Source organism: Gopherus flavomarginatus, chromosome 6, assembly GCF_025201925.1.
Source record: "Gopherus flavomarginatus isolate rGopFla2 chromosome 6, rGopFla2.mat.asm, whole genome shotgun sequence".
Lineage (NCBI taxonomy): Eukaryota > Metazoa > Chordata > Testudines > Testudinidae > Gopherus > Gopherus flavomarginatus.
Genome location: NC_066622.1, coordinates 46,398,426 through 46,417,394, shown reverse-complemented (window position 1 = coordinate 46,417,394; position 18,969 = coordinate 46,398,426). Strand labels below are relative to the sequence as shown.

The following is an 18,969-nucleotide window of genomic DNA, read 5'->3' as shown; positions in this document are numbered from 1 at the left end:
ATAGTAGAGATGGAGACTGCAGTGGGAAGGAAGTTCCGATTAGCACACCAGCACGTGAAGCGCTTCCATTTGGCCAAATACGTCGCTCTGGTGCAAGGCTTCCTGCTCTCCAGGAGCACCTGACGCACTGGGGTAGAGCAACGCATTTCAGACCGGGTCAGCCACTCAGGAGCCACGCTGTGAGGTGCAGCGATTGAAGGTCCGGGTGACGGAGCCTGCCGTGGTCCTGAGTGATCAGGTCCAGGTGAAGAGGCAGGGGGACAGGGTCAGCCAGAGACAGGCCCAGCAACATGGAGTACCAATGTTGCCGGGGCCATGCTGGAGCTATCATGATCAAGCGGGCCCTGTCCCTGCGCACCTTCAGAAGGACCTTGTGGATGAGCGGATATGGAGGGAATGCGTAGAACAGGTGTGTCATCCATGGAATAAGGAAGGCGTCCGCTACCAAACCCGGTTCCAGGCCTTGAAAGGAGCAGAACATCTGGCACTTCCTGTTCCCTCGAGACGCGAAGGGGACATCCCCACCTCCGGAAGAGCGAAAAGGCGATGTCCGGGCGAAGGGACCACTCGTGCGAAAGGAAGGATCTGCTCAGATGATCCGCCAGCGTGTTCCGAACCACAGGAAGGAAGGATGCGATGAGGTGAATGGAGTGGGCTATGCAGAAGTCCCAGACCCTCATGGTCTCCTGACACAGGGAAGAAGACCTCGTGCCGCCCTGCTTGTTTATATAATACATGTTCGTTGTGTTGTCGGTGAACACCGAGACACAGCGGCCCTGAAGTTGATGACGGAACGTTTGGCAAGCAAGGCAGACTGCTCTCAATTCCCGTACTTTGATATGGAGGGTCAGCTCGTGAGGTGACCACTGGCTCTGGGTCCGCAGGGTTCTGAGATGGGCCCCCCAGCCTAGATCTGAGGCATCCGTTGTCAGGGACACCGAGGACTGGGGCGGATGGAACGGGAGCCCCACGCACACCACGGACTGATCCAGCCACCACTGCAGGGAACCTAATATGTCCTGGGGGACGGTGACAATCGTGTCCAGAGGGTGCCTGGCCGGACAGTACTGAGTGATGAGCCAGGACTGGAGGGGCCTCATGCAAAGCCACGCATACCCCGTGACAAACGTACAGGCCGCCATGTGGCCCAATAGAGTCAGGCAAGTGCGTATTGAGGTCAAGGGTGCTGCCTGCAGTTGTTGTATGATGGCTGTCAAGGTCTGGAACCTTGATAGAGGAAGAATGGCTCTGGCCAGAGTAGAGTCCAGAAGGGCTCCAATAAACTCTATCCTCTGAGTGGGGATTAGTGTTGACTTTTCTATACTGAGGATTAGACCCAAGCTCACGAAAAGTCTGTTGACCATGCGGACGTGGCTGAGGACTTGTGCCTCTAATGATCCCCGTATCAGCCAGTCGTCGAGGTATGGGAATACATGTATGCGACTGCGACGAAGATGGGCGACGACTACAGCCATACACTTGGTGAACACCCTCGGGGCCGTAGAGAGGCCAAATGGGAGGACCGCGAATTGATAGTGGCGGCGGTTGACCACGAACCGAAGGAACCGTCTGTGGGGCGGGAAGATGGCTATATGAAAGTATGAGTCTTGCATGTCGAGGGCGACGTACCAGTCTCCAGGATCCAAGGATGGGATAATGGTCCCCAAGGATACCATACGGAACTTCAACTTCACCACGTATCTGTTGAGTTCCCGCAAGTCGAGGATAGGCCTGAGGCCTCCCTTGGCTTTGGGGATCAGAAAGTAACGGGAATAAAACCCCTTGCCCCGCTCGCTCTCTGGAACCTCCTCTATGGCTCCTTTGGCGAGGAGCATTCGCACCTCCTGAAGGAGGAGTTGCTCGTGAGAGGGGTCCCTGAAGAGGGACGAGGGAGGGTGCGAAACGAATTGCAGATGGTATCCAACTTGCAACGTGCGTAAGACCCATCGGTCGGATGTTAGCTGGAACCATGCAGGGAGGAAAAACGAAAGACGGTTGGAAAAAGGAGGGGATGGATCCAGGAGGGAAACTGGTGCAGCGCCCTCGGGCGCACCTTCAAAATGAAGGTTTCGGGCCGGAGGGAGCCTTGGAGGAGCTCTGGTTTTGTCCTCCTTGGCTGCCCAATTGTCTACGTCGGCCATTTCTACTTTGTCGTCTGGCGAAGTCTTGCCTCTGCCGGGGTTGTGGGTAGGGCCGGTGTTGTTGAGGCCGGAAGGGTCTGCGCTGGGTGACAGGTGTATGCATCCCCAGCGAGCGCATAATGACCCTATTGTCTTTGAGGCTTTGTAGCCTGGGGTCAGTCTTGTCCGAGAACAGGCCCTGGCCTTCAAACGGGAGATCCTGGATGGTATACTGGAGCTCCAGAGGGAGGCCAGAGACCTGTAGCCAGGAAATGCGGCGCATGGTAACGCCAGAAGCTAGAGTCCTGGCGGCCGAATCTGCGGCGTCCAGAGATGCTTGTAGGGAAGTTCTCGCTACCTTCTTGCCCTCGTCAAGGATCGCAGCGAATTCCTGACACGCATCTTGCGGAAGCAGCTCCTTAAATTTGTCCGCTGCCGCCCAGGTGTTGTAAGTGTAGCAACTAAGGAGAGCCTGTTGATTGGACACCCGAAGCTGGAGGGCGCCCGCAGAATAGACCTTTCGGCCGAGCAGGTCCATGCACCTCGCTTCCTTAGACTTTGGTGCCGGGGACTGTTGGCCATGGCGCTCCCTCTCGTTCACAGATTGTACGACGAGGGAGCACGGGGGCGAGTGAACATATAGATACTCGTACCCCTTCAAGGGCACCATGTATTTGCACTCCACTCCGCGTGCAGCAGGGGGAACGGACGCCGGTGATTGCCAGATGGTATTGGCATTGGCCTGAATGGTCCGGATGAAAGGAAGGGCGACTTGAGTGGGTGTATCGGCAGATAATATGCTCACCACCGGATCCTCAATTTCTGAGACCTCCTCAGCCTGTAAGTTCATGCTCTGCGCCACGTGCCTGAGGAAGTCCTGATGCGCCCTGAGGTCAAGCGGAGGAGGGCTGGTGGATGTCGTTCCAGCCACTGCTTCATCCGGGGAGGATGATGAGGAGACACCCGGCAGGAGTGGATCTGCAGAAGGCTCTGCCTGGAGCACTGCATCCGACTCTGGAGGGAGATCAGGGTCCTGACGGTGAGACAACCCCTCCTCTGCAGGGGAAGGGGGAGGACGAGACAATGTGGCCTCCGGAGCCCTGTGTTCAGATGCTGTCGAACGCGGGGGAATCTGCTGAGGGCCTTGGGCTTGATGATACGCCCAGGGAGTCCATAAGCCCCACTGTTGTGGTCCATGTTCCTGGGGGGGGGGGGATCATGGAAGAGAGCAGCAGGCCTGTCAGTGTCCATGGCGTACGCGCTGTCTGTTTGGGAGAAGACAGACGGCTGTCGGGACGGCCAGGGAGGAGCCGAACGGGACTGATATGGACTCTAGACGGCGGAGACCTCCTCGGTGCCGGGGACCGGTGCCGGGATCGAGACCGGGACCTGCCACCAGTGCGGTGCCGGGAGGTCGACCGGGATCTAGAATGTCGATGTTGGGAACGGCTTCTCGAACCTCAGCGCCGGTAGCAATGGCTCGAGCCAGAGCGGTGCCGGGAGTATCGGGACCGTCATGAAGAGGACTGGCGCCGCAAGTATGACCGGTACCGCTGTGGAGAGCGGTGCCGGGACTGCGAGCAGTGCCTTGATCGAGACCGCCCATGGGACCGGGAACGGTGCCGGGACCGCGATGGGGATTGGTGCCGGCTCGGTGAATCCAGAGACAGCGCTCGCATGGCCACAGGCTTGCCTTTAGATTGTAGAACCCGCACCGGAGGCACTGGGGGTTGAGGCAGCGTAGACTCAGTTAGTGCTATCAGGTCCCTAGCCGAGGAAAATGTCTCAGGCGTCGAGGGGACCATTAGCTCAACCCCGGATCTTATGAGGGAGCTGTGAGGGACCGGACTCGACGGATCCCCCGGGCCCGGAGTTGACGGAATCCCTGGTAATGGTGCTGCGGCAGTAGTCGGTGCCGGGCGCTCCGTTCGAGTCTGCTTGGCCAGAGTGGTGGACGTCGAATGTCTTGCGTCGGGGCCCGGTGCTGGGGAAGGTCGGTGCCGAGGTGTTTTCCCGGGCCCGGCGCGGTCCGGTGCCAGAGCGGAGCCGGCACTCGGTGTTGAGGATGGAGGGTTAAGCGCTGCTTCCATGAGGTGAGTCTTTAAGCGCTGATCTCTCTCCTTCTTGGTCCTTGGCTTAAATGCCTTACAAATGCGGCACTTCTTGGAAATATGCGATTCCCCAAGGCACTTCAAGCAGGAGTCGTGGGGATCGCTCGTGGGCATCGGCTTCTTGCAGGCCGAGCAGTGTTTGAACCCTGGCGAACCGGGCATGAGCCCGGCGCTGGGGAGGGCTAGAGCCCAAGCCCGCTAACTATATACAATAAGTAAATACAACTATCAACTAATATTCTATACTCTAACTACAACTACAACTAAATACAACTAGTAGAACAACGATACAATGGAGAGCTAGGGACGTGGAGGACAGCTATGCCGCGCTCCACAGTTCCAACGACCGACACGGCGGTAAGAAGGAACTCAGGAGCAGACGGGCCGGCAGGGGTATATATCAGGCGCCATGGCGGCGCCACTCTAGGGGGCGACCTGCCGGCCCGCTGGAGTTGCTAGGGTAAAAATCTTCTGACGAACGTGCACGCACAGCGCGCACACCTAACTGTAATGGATATGAGCAATCACTCGAAGAAGAACCTGTAGATGGGGCAGGTAAACAAACCGGCCTGGCCCACCAGGGGCTTTCCCTACACAAGCAGTTGGGAAACACTGCTGTATATGATGTGGCAAGGCACCTTTTTGGCCAGGGCAGCCTCAGCATTTCTCTCTGTGGTGGCAGAGGCACAGCTGGAGTAAATCAGTCCTACTCTAGAGGTTTTTAAGTTCTTAACTTTGGTTTATTTACAATATTTACAAGGTCAGGCTCAGGGTAGGCTAGAATAGTTCTCTTAAGCAAAAGAACCCTATAATACAAAAGAAACACATCTCCTTGATCCCTGACTAGAGTATTAACTTATTATGCTGGTTTCTGGTTACTAGCCCTTCCCCAAAACATATGTAAATTCAATGTTTCCTGTGTAAGGAGGAGACCAGCCTTCTTACCTAGGAGAACCCTTTTCTTCCTGCTGCCCCTAACCCTGCTGCAGCTTGTTTCTTCTCCCTCCTCCCACTCTCTAACTGGAGGAGGGGTTTTTAAAGGTCACTGGAAGCCCCTTAATTGGACTTGCATGTCTCTAATTAATCTGAGATAATGTCTTTTCAGTTCATAGGAAAAAGGGCCTTCACCGTTCTAGGAATGATATACACGCTTTCCACCACTCTCTTATAGCTGTGAGGTTTGACTTTGTCACAATGATCAAAAATTTTGTTAACAAGTGCTTATTGTTATATCACATGCTTCCACATATAGTAGAAAAACAGAGTTTATTTGTAAGGTGCCAGTTCCTGAAGCATTCAAAGTATAGGAATTCATATTAACTAATAACAATTCCATCTCACCTATCTTTCCCTCCACTACAATAAAATGGTCTTTTTATTCTGTTTCTCAAAAGAGACTTAATACTCAAGTGCCCATGTATCAAAATCATTGTCACTCAGTCTACTTAATACATCCATTCTTGCTTGTAATTTGGTAAGAAATTAGGTGGATCTCTTGTAAGAAAGTTATTTGTGGTCCTGGCTTCTCCCAGGAGGACCCAATGCTCTTTTATTTACTTGGATTTGGGATACCTTTGAAATTAAATGATATATTTTTAAAATCAGTCATTAAAAAAAAACAATCTACCTAACAATCTATATGTGTCTCTAACCTCTCAAATCTGTGATATCTGAAACTCTGTCCTAATTCCTTACACGACTTCACCATCATCCAACAAAGGAAATACTCTAAAAGGTTTCATTAGGAAAAAGAGAAACTTTAATCATAAATATTATTGAACACATCAATAATAATAAATGTGCTAAATCTATACAATTAGTCAACATATAATGTTGATTCTAAGTAAGACGAACTGAATATATTGCCAGCTCTCTGAGCATCCTCATTTCAACAGGATGGGCCATTTCAATATCGACCCATATTTTTGTTATTATTTATATTATAGTAGCACCTAGAGGCTACAACTGAGACTGGGGTTTCATTGTACTAGGTACTGTACAAACAGACACCATAGCAAGAGACTGTCCTTGCCCAAAAGAATTTACAATCCAAACAGATGAATTCAAGTGGACACACCCTCAAAATGGAGAGATTGTGTGCTCAATGCACAAAGAAGCTCACGTGTTTTTAAACTTCAGACCAAATATTTAATTGAAACATAGAAGGCCAGATTCTCAACTCATATCAGTCAACACAGCTTGACTAAAAACAATGGAGATATTTCAATTTACACCAGCTGAGGATCTGACCCAAAATTCAAAAGAATGTTATACAGCATTTCAAATGTTCAAACAGTTGTCCAAAAAGGAACTGATTAACAACAACTGAGGATTCCTAAATAGGAAACACTGTGGAATATGGACTATGGGATCTGACATACCTAGTAACAAGTAAGCAAAATATCCATCCTGGTACAATAATAGCCCACAAGAGAAAGCAGAACTTTGCTCCCATTAATCTGAATATCTGTATAGTTTATTACTTCAGAACAGCAGCATGAAACATATCAAATTTAACATCTATTGAACTGAATTTAGATCATTTCAAAAATGACAATTGCCAATATGCAGAAATAATCACTACCACATAACAGAAACACACTATATGGGAATTAAATTTGGAGACTAATCCTGTCTCAACTCTTTGCTCACTGTGGAGTTTTCTGCTTGATGTAAAAATGTTGCCAATTCATCTGCCAAAGTAAAAGCAAATGAGACCAGCCATCTGGGGGATTACTGTTAATTTAGTGGGGTAACTTATCATTGAACATTAATATCCTTGTCCTTGCAGAAGAAGTTGACCTATCAAGTGTATACTGGTGTTGTAAATCTGTAGAAAAACCCAGAAAAACAGAAAATGTCAGCTCCTCAAACATTAGATTTCCAGTTTGTGTCAGCCTTCAAAATGCCGCAAAGACTAGATAAAGAAAGTTTGTATTCAAGGTCTTCCTCTTAATTTAGGTGAAGATCTCCGAGAATGATTAGATCTATCACTTTTAATAGTCTCATCTTTGTAATGGATATTAAGATGTCTAGGCATTCATTTGCCAAAAAACTACACAGGTTTATTACCCTAGGTGTTTTCAGTATGACACTAAATTAATATTTTTTTATCTTTTATTTTCAGATCATTCTGCTTTTGTTTCAAACTATCTGCAAAATTTCAAGGTATTTTGTTTTACACTTCATACATGTGGTCTAGTTAATCTTCATTTTGGGCATTTAGAGCAAGTGGGCTTTTAACTGAATACTTGTGACGTCCCTGCCATTTCCCATCAGGAGTGAGGCAGATTTTACTCAAGGTCAGATAGGATTTTGATATTAAACAGAAGGAGAAGCTGCTGCTGCAAAGCCACTGTCAGCCAGAGAACTTCAGCTGCAATAATCAACATAATAGGAAAGAAAATGCAAAAGAATGCATTAAAGATTAATAATTTTTATTGTAAACATTAATAGTAAGGAGTTTCTGGAAGAGCTAATTTGATCCAATATCGTCAGTGTTTATATTTGTTTTCCCAGAAGGATCACCTGAGTTCCTTGAGGCTGCTTACACAGTGGGATGCAGACATTTTCTCCAAGTTTCTTTTGTTTAATTATAGGGTGAATTTAATAATTTTTAGTGCTTAATGGAGAGGAGAGACTGATAGAAATTCTCTATTCCAAGCATACAGTAATTGAGCAGAACTGTGCAAGTTCTGTTACACAGTCAAAGCACCACAATTCCGATTCGAAATATATTTTGCTGTTCCTGGTCTATGGCCTATTCTAAACAGAGATTGCTGCTTGTGATAAGGGGTGCTAAATTACAAAGCAGTGTGAGGGAATTTCAATTAAAATTAGACTGAAATTAGACTAAAGCCACCAAACTTGTTGATTTCGGACATAATTCATATTTGAATACAATGCCTTCTACAGACTTTGGAGGGACAACCCAATAATTTTAAGGACATCTCAATCTCTCCCGAAAAGCCCAATTCTGTCATCCTTACTCATATTTTTGTATGCAGTGTTGTTGTGACTGTGTTGGTTCCAGATATCAGAGAGACAAGGTGGGTGAGGTAATATCTTTTATTGGAGCAACATCTGGTTGGTGAGAGAGATAAGCTTTCGAGCTTACACAGAGCTCTTCTATAGGTCTGGGAAACTCACTCAGAGTGTTACAGCTAAATACAAGGTGAAAATTGTTTAGCAGAAGTAGCTAACACACATTTCAAGGGACCATTCAAGATGAAATGGTCCATTAACATCCCTCCAGTCAAAAGGAGGAAAGGAAACGGGGGCTTGGTAGTGGGTAATAGATTATTTTAATAAACCAAAAATCCAGTGTCTCTATTCAGTCAGATATAGAGCGAACTATTCAGTTTTCATCCTCAAAGGAAACTTTCACAATACTTTCAAAAAACAAGCCTGGGAGCTTAACTTCATAACTTTTGCTAGACACTAAAAATTGTGATCCTGCCCCACACACCCTGCAGCAGTGGCTCCTTCCCCTGGGGCTGGGCCTGGCTCCCCATTCTGGGCACAGGGTTACAGCGCCATTCACATTTGGCCCAGCCACACCTCCATCATTAACAGAGAGGCAGCTGGGCCAAACCTGAGCAATGCTGTGATCCCATGCACCAGAGCACAATGCATTCATTCAAATTTAGTCAGCCACATCCTTCTCCCCTCCCATCGCTGGCATGGAATTCTTGAGTTTTGATCCACTATGAGTGAAAATTTTAACTAAATTAGCTTTTCACTTACTGTTTGTTAATGTTTTGTCCAAATCCCCAAATTCAGAGGTTTACCATTATTTCTCCACTAGCAGAACTGCCCTAAACTAATTCAAACCTAGTAGCTGAATCTCTTTATCATAGTATTGAAGTAAATAAAGAACCCAAAAGGCCCCAAAAGTTAAAGGAAATAATTTTATTCAAAACTTTCCAGGGTATTAGAGAAGGCAAGAGAAGATGTACATGGAACAAGGAGGTTGATATTGATGTAACTCAGCACAGAAACAAACTTATTTGCTTACCTTCAGGATCTCTCCATCTGCATAAAGAACATACATGGTCACTTCGATGTTCTTCTGAACACTCTTCCCACCTCTCTCAAAATCCCCCTTCTCTAGTGTCAGGTACAAGTCATTACGTATATCACCTAAAATGAGAGACAGGAGTCACATGTTTAAAGACCACATCAAAGATATGGTGCCTCTATGGAGACAACTCACTGACTGTGTTCTTCAAGATATTGACTGGAGCCCAACTCATTCCAAGCAGCAAGTTAATAAAAAAAAAAAAGAATATTTGACCAACAATGCATTAAAGCAGAGGGTTGTTAGTAATGTTTGTATTAAATCTGGATTCAGAATCAATAATTGCATTATTATGGGTGGAGTGAAGGGAATGGGAAAATAACCTCACAATCTTTTGCTGAGTCATCTGATGTGGAATGATCCGGGTAAGTTTAACAAATAGTCAATAACACTTGATTAACTGTCTCTTGTATGCTTTAAAAATTATATTTTGTAGCAATTAATAGAAAATTAAATTCAAGTAATTCTTTTCACAACAACACTAATGTTTATTATTACTGTAACAAAAGCAAAAGCTGTTCTTTGTTTTGGAGATCTGTTTGTAATTCAAACCTCAGCTGAGGTGGAGTGGGTGAGAATTAATACATTTCTTTCTGATGGTTTCCTGGCTAGCTTGCACACTCAATGCAGGAGTGCTAGGGAGAGAGCACTAGAAATGCCTGCCAATTTTTCATCACCTTGTTTTCAGGTGCTTTCAGAGCAGATGATTATATCCAGAAATACAGATGCTAGAGTATTGGGGGTAACAATCTGTCAACCCCTTGTTGATTTGAATTTGACAGCTTCTAGTCCACTTCTCTAGTATTTACTGCTGTTGTGGGAAAATCAGCTTTCAAATCTAATGCAGTCAACTCTAAAGTGTTTATGTTTTGTAACAAAAGGAGACTAGAGAGCAGTCATTTTTCTTTAGGTTTTTCATTTATTTATTTTTAACTGTCACTGGCTTCTAAAGATACATTTTTTCATGTATGTTGGTTTTCCACATAGCATACTGAAGGGTAGCTCATGCTAACACTGTGTGAAAAATGTGTAAGGTTAAAAAACAAAAAAATCAAACCCTTTCAGGCAAATATTTTGTTAAGCAGCCCAAAGAAACTAAATAATGAAGTAATGGAATGGCTATCCAGCAATGCAGAGCCTGTTTGGAGGCATGTTCTTTTCCACTTCAGTACTTGGAGAAGCTGATGCATTTAAATCTGTTTATTAACCAGAAGCACAAGGAAAGAGGCAGTAAGGGAAATCATGTATCTGTCATAAATGTACTGTCTTTCTTGTAGTCTACACCCAAACTGAAATGTTCCTTAACCCCCTTCCTAAATCCACTGTATGGATCAATACTACAAGCTTTCAGCCTTGTCTTTATCTCACTTGTTGCTGGTGACAGTTATAGCTCTTTAGCACTTAATATTAGATACAGAGCTATATTATTTTGCCAAGACTTCTGCTGGGAGTTATTTATGAACGAGTATCTATATACAGTGCCTCCTCCTTATCCACTATCCCCACTCCCAATGTGTAGCCCCATGAAGTTTGCAGCCTGAAGCATCTCACAATTACAGATCTGAAAATGCCAAGCCTAATTAATGGGGGATGGGAGAGGAGGGAGGGTGGAATTGTTATATGGAAACTGACAACAGATGTTTCTGAAGACCTAGCTTTTCTTACTAATGTTTAGTGGTCAAACTTAACACCTAGCAAACCACAATGATGGGAAAGTGATAATGTATTTCTAATCAGTCTCATTGCTCAAAATGCAGACTGAGCCATTTATGCACTTGCTATGGGACTATTAAAGAAATGTAACAGTCTGTTGACATGAAAGCGAAAAGTAGGGCAGAGTTGGTTATTTGTTTGGAAATTGCTCCTGGTCAGTCTTTAGTGACAAGTGCACCCATTTTCCTTAGAACACTTCATATGGTGAGAGGAATTAATTTACATCTATAACTTTCTGGAAATACATTTTCATAATTATGGTTGGGTTTTTGGAGCCTCTTCCTGGTGACCCCACCTTGCTGAAGACTGACTCTGCAAATACAGAGTTCTAGTGACAGATTGCATATCAGTCCCAAGCCTGATTTAATAACAATATTTGATATTTACATAGCATCTTACATTTCAAGATGCTTTACATAGGTATATATAAAGGAAATCCATAAGATACAGACAGCTTAGATACCGTGATTGACATCACAATGAGAAATAATGAGGGGAGAAGGCATTTTAGTCAAACACCTTGGTGCAACTGCATTTACAAAAAAATGGCTTGGGGTCTGTAATGTTAATGCAGAGCAAACAGGACCTTTTAAAAAATAAGGTGTTTCCCACAGCAAAGGGTACAAGAGAAAAATGATGTACTTTGGCATAGAGAAGGGGTGAGTAAACTTGATCAGGTATTGAACCTATGATGGCAGAGAGTCTAGTTCCAAAATCAGAAGCTTAAACTGCTGAATTAAGTTCTTCACTTTAACGATGAAAATAATTTTACTGTCTTGAAAATATTTACTTAAATATTACATTGGTTTATCACTTCTTCCATTGGCCCCCATGAGTTGGGGTCACATTTCCCTGAGATGGTAGCTATCAGCAGGAAGTTTCTAAGCCCAGAGGCACTAAGATCTTGCTTACACTACACAGTTTTGTTGACAAAAGGCAGGTTTCGTTGACAAAACAGCAGAGGTGTACACACTGCAATGCTTCATCTGCCGACAAAATTCGCCTGCTTTGCTGATAAAATAAAACCACCTCGATGAGAGGTGTAGAGATTTTTGTGCCTAAGTTATATTGACAAAGTGTTAGTGTAGACACTGTGCTTGGTTATGTCGCTGTAAATGGCCTCCAGAAGATTTCCCACAATGCCCCTCCTGACCGCTCTGTCAGCAATTCAAACTCTGCTGCCCTTCACTCCCCTCAAACCGTCGCTCTGGTGCTGCGCTCAAGACCTGCCACTTCTGTAAGGAGCTGGATGCCATCCTTGGCAGCAACCCTACCTCCACCACCAAGAGCCCCATGGATACTTCGGTGGGGCTGGAGGCAATGGACAGTGAACTCAACGGCAAGGACAAAGTCGTGGATGAGGAGGTCAAGATGGAGGACGATGTGCAGCACACGGCAGGGTCACCTGTGGCACAGTGAGTCAGGAGCCCTTTTCCATTCCGGAGGGGTCTAGCCAGTCCAAGCAGTCCATCTCTGGTGCGCATGATACAGGAGAGGAGAACTCTGGTAAGTGATCTTCTTGAGTTGATGTTGCTTGGTTATATGAGGTAGAGCTGTCCTTTGCTCTGTATATTCTAGAAGTGAGTAAAGGGATAGAAATGTACAAGACTAGTTATGTTTGAATGTGCTATACATTCCCCTGTGCAGCTAAGCAGCGCGGTAGAACAGTGTGTTAATGCACACCGAGATTTCACGGGAATCCTCCAGAGATATCTCTAGGAAACTTTTGTGCAGGTACTCGCCAATCCTCTGCTGAATGTTCCTTGGCAGAGCCGCTTTGTTTCTTCCAGCATTGTAGGAAACTTTCCCGTGCCAACTGGTAATCACTTGTGCAGGGACTAAAGCAGCACACAAGGGAGCAGCATAGGGACCCAGTCTGAAGCTGCATGCATGCAAGAGATGCACCCTTGCTTACCCTCAGGAGTGAAATATTGGCTTTGATAACCCACCTGTGGAAAATGGTGGCAGAATTTACAATATTGTCCCTAGTCACCTGCACCAATCCCCTTAAAAAACAACCTAGACCCTTTGCCCCATCCTGACCACTCACCCCCACCTGGGCTGAACTCACCATGCTTAGGGTGTTCGCCAAGATGTGTGCTTGCCAAGGGACAGTGAGAAAGTGATTAGTATGTTAAAAGAGATGTTTTTTACTGTAATGGTTCAATGCTGTGTGTGAACTAACAATCATGCTTCCTTGTATTTTTTCTTGTGCTCCTGCAGATGTGGCCTTCAGGGGAACCCTCTTCAAACAGGCAAAGAGCCGCTGCTAGATAAGGAAGCGACCAAGGCGGAGCAAGGAGGACATGTTCCGAGAGGTGCCCCAATCCTCAGAGGCCAAAAAAAGAGAACGCAGGGAGTGGCAAGAGACCCTGAGGAAAAAATTTAAAATAGAAAGGCAGGACAGAAAGGAGAGCAAGGAGTGCATTTGTAAAGGGCCAGGAGCAGATGATAAAAGGATGGAGGAGCAAACAGAGATAGTGAAGTCCCTAATCATGCTCCAGGCAGAACACATGGATGCTCTCCCCGCCGCCCCACAGACGGATACAGAACTGCTTTCCATGTCCTCCCCAAACTCCTCCCACACATTCCTTGCAACTTCCCAGAACATCTCGGTACCCCATTCACTCCACCACTTCGGACAGCTTCCAAAATGATAGCTGGACTTACACACTGCTATGAGAGCCTACACTGCCCTGCACTCTTATCTCCCTTCTCACCAAGCCTTTTGTTGTTAATTGGTATTTAATAAAAACAAACTCTCTGAAAGATAACCAATCTTTATTTGTCTCCTACGCATGGTGTTTGTTGCTGGTAGAAATACATAGTGGTAGTTTGATCATTTGCTGACTTCAAATCCTGGTCAGGAATCATTACAATTTTCATGCAAGGCAGCTTGTTAACAAAGCATGTGTCATAGGTCTCACACTACTTTGAACTTTAGGGTACAGATGTGGTGACCTGCATGAACACCTCTAAGCTTAACTACCAGCTTAGATTTGGTCTCGCTGCCACCATCCAGATGTTTGAGTTATCTGGAGAAAACTATCTTCCCCCCCAAAACCTTCCCCTCCCTGGATAGCCTTGAGAGACTCCTCCATCAATTTCCTGGTGAGTCCAGATCCAATTCCCTTGGATCTCAAAAACAAAGAAGAATTACTCCTTCCCCCTCCTTTTCCCCCCCACCAATCCTTGTGAGTCCAGAGCCAATTTCCTTGGATCTAAAACACAGGGAGAAAAATCAATTAGGTTCTTAAAATGAAGGCTTTTAATTAAAGAAAAGAAAGGTAAAAGAAAAAACCTCTGGGGGACAGCATACAAGCTGATCTCACAGACTAGAGATTTAAAACACAGGATGTTACCCTGGGCAAAAACCTTAGTACACACAAGAATACCCAAATTTGATTATTCCCCTAATTGCACAAAGACATGTTACAAAAGAAGATAAACATACACCTATTTATTCCTTTCTAGAACTTACTATTCTGATAAGAAGCTGGTTCCTTGATCTTTTTCACTCCAGCTGAAACTGAAACTGACTCTAAACAAAGGAAACTTCCCTCCTTCCTTCTGAAACATCTTGTTCCCCCATTGGTTCCTCTGGTCAGGTGTCAGCCAGGCTAGGTGAACTTCTTAACCCTTTGCAGGTAAAAGAGGCATTAACCCTTAACTATCTGTTTGTGACAGCATGCCAGAGTGCTGTATAGAAAGACAAATTACTGGTGCTCCTTATCAAAATGTTGCCTCAAAGCCTCCCTGATTTGAATAGTCCCCTGTTGTGCTCCTCTAATAACCCTGGTATCTGGCTGCTCAAATTCAGCTGCCAGGCAGTCCACCTCCGCACTCCACTCTGTGGGAAAACTTTTCACTCTTAGCCTCACAAATATTATGGGGCATGCAGCAGGCTGCTATGATTATGGGAATGTTTTCCTCATTTAGAACTAACCTGCCATAAAGGCAGCGCTAGCATACTTTTAATCAGCCAAAGGCACATTCCACATTCATTCTGCACCTGCTCAGCCTATTCTTGAAGTGCTCCATGATGCTGTCCAGATTTCCTGTTCAAGGCTTCATGAGCCATGGGAGTAAGGCATATGCTGGGTCTCCCAGGATCACGGTGGGCATTTCAACATCCCCCACTGGAATCAACTGGTCTGGAAAGAAAGTCCTTGCTTGGAGCTTTCTGTACAGGCCAGTGCTCCCGAAGACACATGCATCATGCACCTTCTGAGACCACCCTGCGCTCATGTCAGTGAAACGTCTGCATGACCCACAAGTGCTTGAAATATCATAGAGAAGTACCCCTTTCTATTGAGGTACTCCATCACAAGATGGTCTGGGCCAAAATTGGAATATGCATGCCATCTATTGCCCTTTCGCAGTTAGGGAATCCCATAGCTGTAAAGCCATCCACTGTTTCACACACATTGCCAAGAGTCACAGTCTTTCATAACAAGATGCAATTAATGGCTCTGCACAATTGCATTAACGCAGTCCCAATGGTCGACTTCCTGACTCTAAACTGATTCACAACTGCCTGGTAGCAGTCTGGATTAACCAGCTTCTACATAGCGATCGTCACACATTTCTCCACTGAGAGGGCTACTCTCATTGTGGAGTCCTTGTGCCGCAGTACAGGGGCAAGCTCCACACACAGTTCCTAGAAGGTGGCTTTCCACATCTGAAAGTTCTGCAGCCACTGCTCATCATCCCAGACCTGCATAATGATGCAATTGTACCATTCAGTACTTGTTTCCTGAGTCCAAAAGCAACAGTCCATCATGTTCAGCTGCTCTGTGAATGTCAAAAGTAATCTGATGTTGTTTCTTTCCATGGCATGCAGCAGGTCAGGCACCTCTGATGTCCGTTCAGATTTGAAGCTCATGATATACTGCATGACCATCCACGATGTGTTCATAACAATGACCACAACAGTAGAGAGCAGTGCAGGATCCATCCTTTCAGACAGAGATGGTGGGTGCACAGAAAACAGGGGCCATTGAAAAATGCGGTGAAACGCAGCCGGAAGCTCATGGAATGCTGGGACAGAAAGAATTGCATCATGGGACATTGAGCCTGCACCCATGATGCACTGCGATCCACTCCACCTTCCCACAACTCTTAGCTGCAGAAAGTGGCAAGTAGCATAGTGGGCTAGCTACCCACAGTGCACTGCTCTCATTGTTGATGCTAGAGCACCAAGTGTAGATGCACTCTGCTGACAGAAGGAGCACAGTGTGAACATGCACACGTGGTGTAATTATAACCATTTTTTATTGTCGGCTTAACTTGCGTCGACAAAACTCTGTAGCGTAGACAAGGCCTAAGGGTTGCACAGAAACCACAGCAAATCTTCAGTCCCACATCAGTTCATTAACTGCAATTATCCATGTTCTTTAATTACACTTAGAAGGCAAGAGGTGCCATCCTGCAATAAATGTTTAAACAGAAATGAGAGTGCAGCTTGCATGTGACTAAAAAGGTCTGGTCTATGACTTTAGAAAATGATAAGTCAGCTTTAACACAGAATGGCAATGTGATTTCAAATCGAAAGGTCTGGTTAACAGAATTTGTGCTCTTTAAATCAGATCTTTCACATCATTTATAAAACAAAAATAAACAAAGAAGGACTTTTCTCACATACCAGCTAATCTATTTCCTCGGTGTGGCAAACGTGTAAATTGCAATGGCTCCCTGAAGCAGCAATAACTGATATTTCTCTATTCATGATTTTGGGAGAAGGACAGTGTGGCTTGGAAGCATGGATTGTTTAGGACTTCTTATCTTTGTAAGGAGAATATTGCAGATTAGAAAATGAGATTAGCTGTAGCCTCATACCTTTATGGCAGGAATAATACTACTATAAGATTCATTTTAGGTGGCTGTCTAGGTTGAAATGAAATATGTAATGGCAATTTTCAACAGCATAGCATGAGTGTCTCTGCTTATGTTACTTCTCTCAACAAAACTGAGTCTAATTTCCAAAGCTAGGTATTAGCTGTTACTGAGCATAAAAAGTTTATAGAATTCACCTAGCCAGTGACTGCAATTTATTTTTCAGTGAAATGCCTTGAAAATGCTTTTGAGTGTGAAAAATGTTACATAAGACCAATTTATATTCTTCTGTATTTTATCAGAAAAATATACCCAATGGCCCCTTCTTCCCTCCACTGGAGTTTTTTCCCCTCTCTGTTTATGAAGCCTCAGGTTCAGAAAACAAATCCTGAGCAAGCTATAACCTAGCAAGCTTTGGCAACTTCACTTAGATGAAAATGAAAGCCTCTATCTTCTAACCTAAAAATGCCATGAAAAGCTGTTATAACTATATATTGGTTTTGTATTTGTATATGCACCAGAAATTGAAAAATGTATGCAGAACGTTTGAAAATCGCTAATGCTCATCCTTTGTTTTAACGGCTTTAAGCTGAAAATACCTTTAAAAATATGAACTACTCTAGTTTAGTGACAACTTAGTAGCCGACATCTATTAGAGTAAAGAGGAGATTTTTGCTAAAAGGATTTTCATGTTCTCTGTTGAAAGGGTTTACCATGATGTTCTGGCCACAAAGTAATCATACCTTATAGTAACAGCATGCGTCTGAGGAAGTGGGTATTCACCCACGAAAGCTCATGCTCCAATATATCTGTTAGTCTATAAGGTGCCACAGGACTCTTTGTCGCGTTTTACAGTTTGCATTTATGTAGCACTTTTCATTAGAGGATCTAAAAATTTTTCAACTACACTTACAATGACCTTTTGAGGAAAGAAATGATTATTATCCCTATTTTATATGTGGGAAAAATTAAGTAAAGAGGTTATATGACTTGTTAAGGTCATAGGATAAGCTAGAGACAGAACAGTAAATAAAACCTTGAAGTCTTGACTCTCAACTTCAGTTTACAGAGTGGTCAGCTTTCTCCAGCTTTGCAGCCTTCTGAAATGGACTTAATACATCAGTGTCCATTTGGGGGAAAAAGGCAGCTCAGGTTAGTTGGTATTTGTACCTTAGATGCACCCAGCTTTCTGAATAATTGAGGAATATTTCAGTAAAAAGGAGTATTTACCCAGAGAGTCTTTACAGGATTTTTTAAAGTAAAAATCCAGTCTCTCATGGCCTGTAAAGCCAAGTGATCGAGGACTATATTAAAAACCCAACCCCACCCCCCGTGACAGCTAACCCCTCTCCCTTCCGTCCCCCCATGGCAACTAACCCTGCCTGGGGAGACTTCTCCTCTTCCCCCCTCCCGGCAGCTAATCCTGCCTGGGGAGACTTCTCCCCTTCCCCCCACTTCCCCGGCAGCTAACCCTGCCTGGGGAGACTTCCCCCCCTCCTCCCCTGGCAGCTAACCCTGTCTGGGGAGACTTCCCCCCCGGCAGCTAACCCTGCCTGGGGAGACCTCCTGTGGAAGCTAAGCCTGCCTGAGTAGCCCGCCCCAGCTCAACTCGGCTCCGCCTCCTCCATTGAGCACGTCAGCACTGTTCTAATTCTCCTCCTCGCCCAGGCTTGCGATGCTGATTGGAGGAGACTTAGAGCTGGGCTGTGTGCTCAGCGGAGGAGGCAGAGCGGAGGTGAGCTGGGGCAGGGAGCGGTTCCCCTGTGCGCCCCCCCTCGTTATTGCGGGCAAGGCTCTCCAAGCGCCCCCCCACCCAGCTAACGTCCACCTCCTCGCCTGAGGGGGCTTTTAGGCACCCCCAACCACTAGGCGCCCTAGGCGGCCGCCTAGTTTGCCTAAATGGTTGCACCGGCCCTGATTTTAACCCGTGATGAACACTCTGGCTTTTGATGAAGAAAATGGTCAGGCTGTATTCCCCCCTGCTTCTGAGGGGAACTAGGGAAAGACAGACTGTCACATTAATCTGCTTTCTAATAACAGATATTTAGACCTGTGGATCCAAATGAATTAATACAGTATGATGGGGGCTAATTTAGCTACAACGGGTCAG

The 18,969-nt window shown here is 45.5% G+C and overlaps 1 protein-coding gene across 8 annotated transcripts in view; it reads right to left on the bottom strand.

Annotated features, from left to right (window-relative positions):
• DOCK3 (dedicator of cytokinesis 3) overlaps nucleotides 1-18,969 on the bottom strand; it is a 603,350-nt gene that overhangs the window by 161,887 nt on the left and 422,494 nt on the right. For all 8 annotated transcript variants that reach the window (XM_050957666.1, XM_050957672.1, XM_050957667.1 and 5 more), the window contains exon 15: nucleotides 9,249-9,373. In XM_050957666.1, coding sequence (XP_050813623.1) covers nucleotides 9,249-9,373 — 125 coding nt within the window. The remainder of the gene's footprint in view (nucleotides 1-9,248; nucleotides 9,374-18,969) is intronic.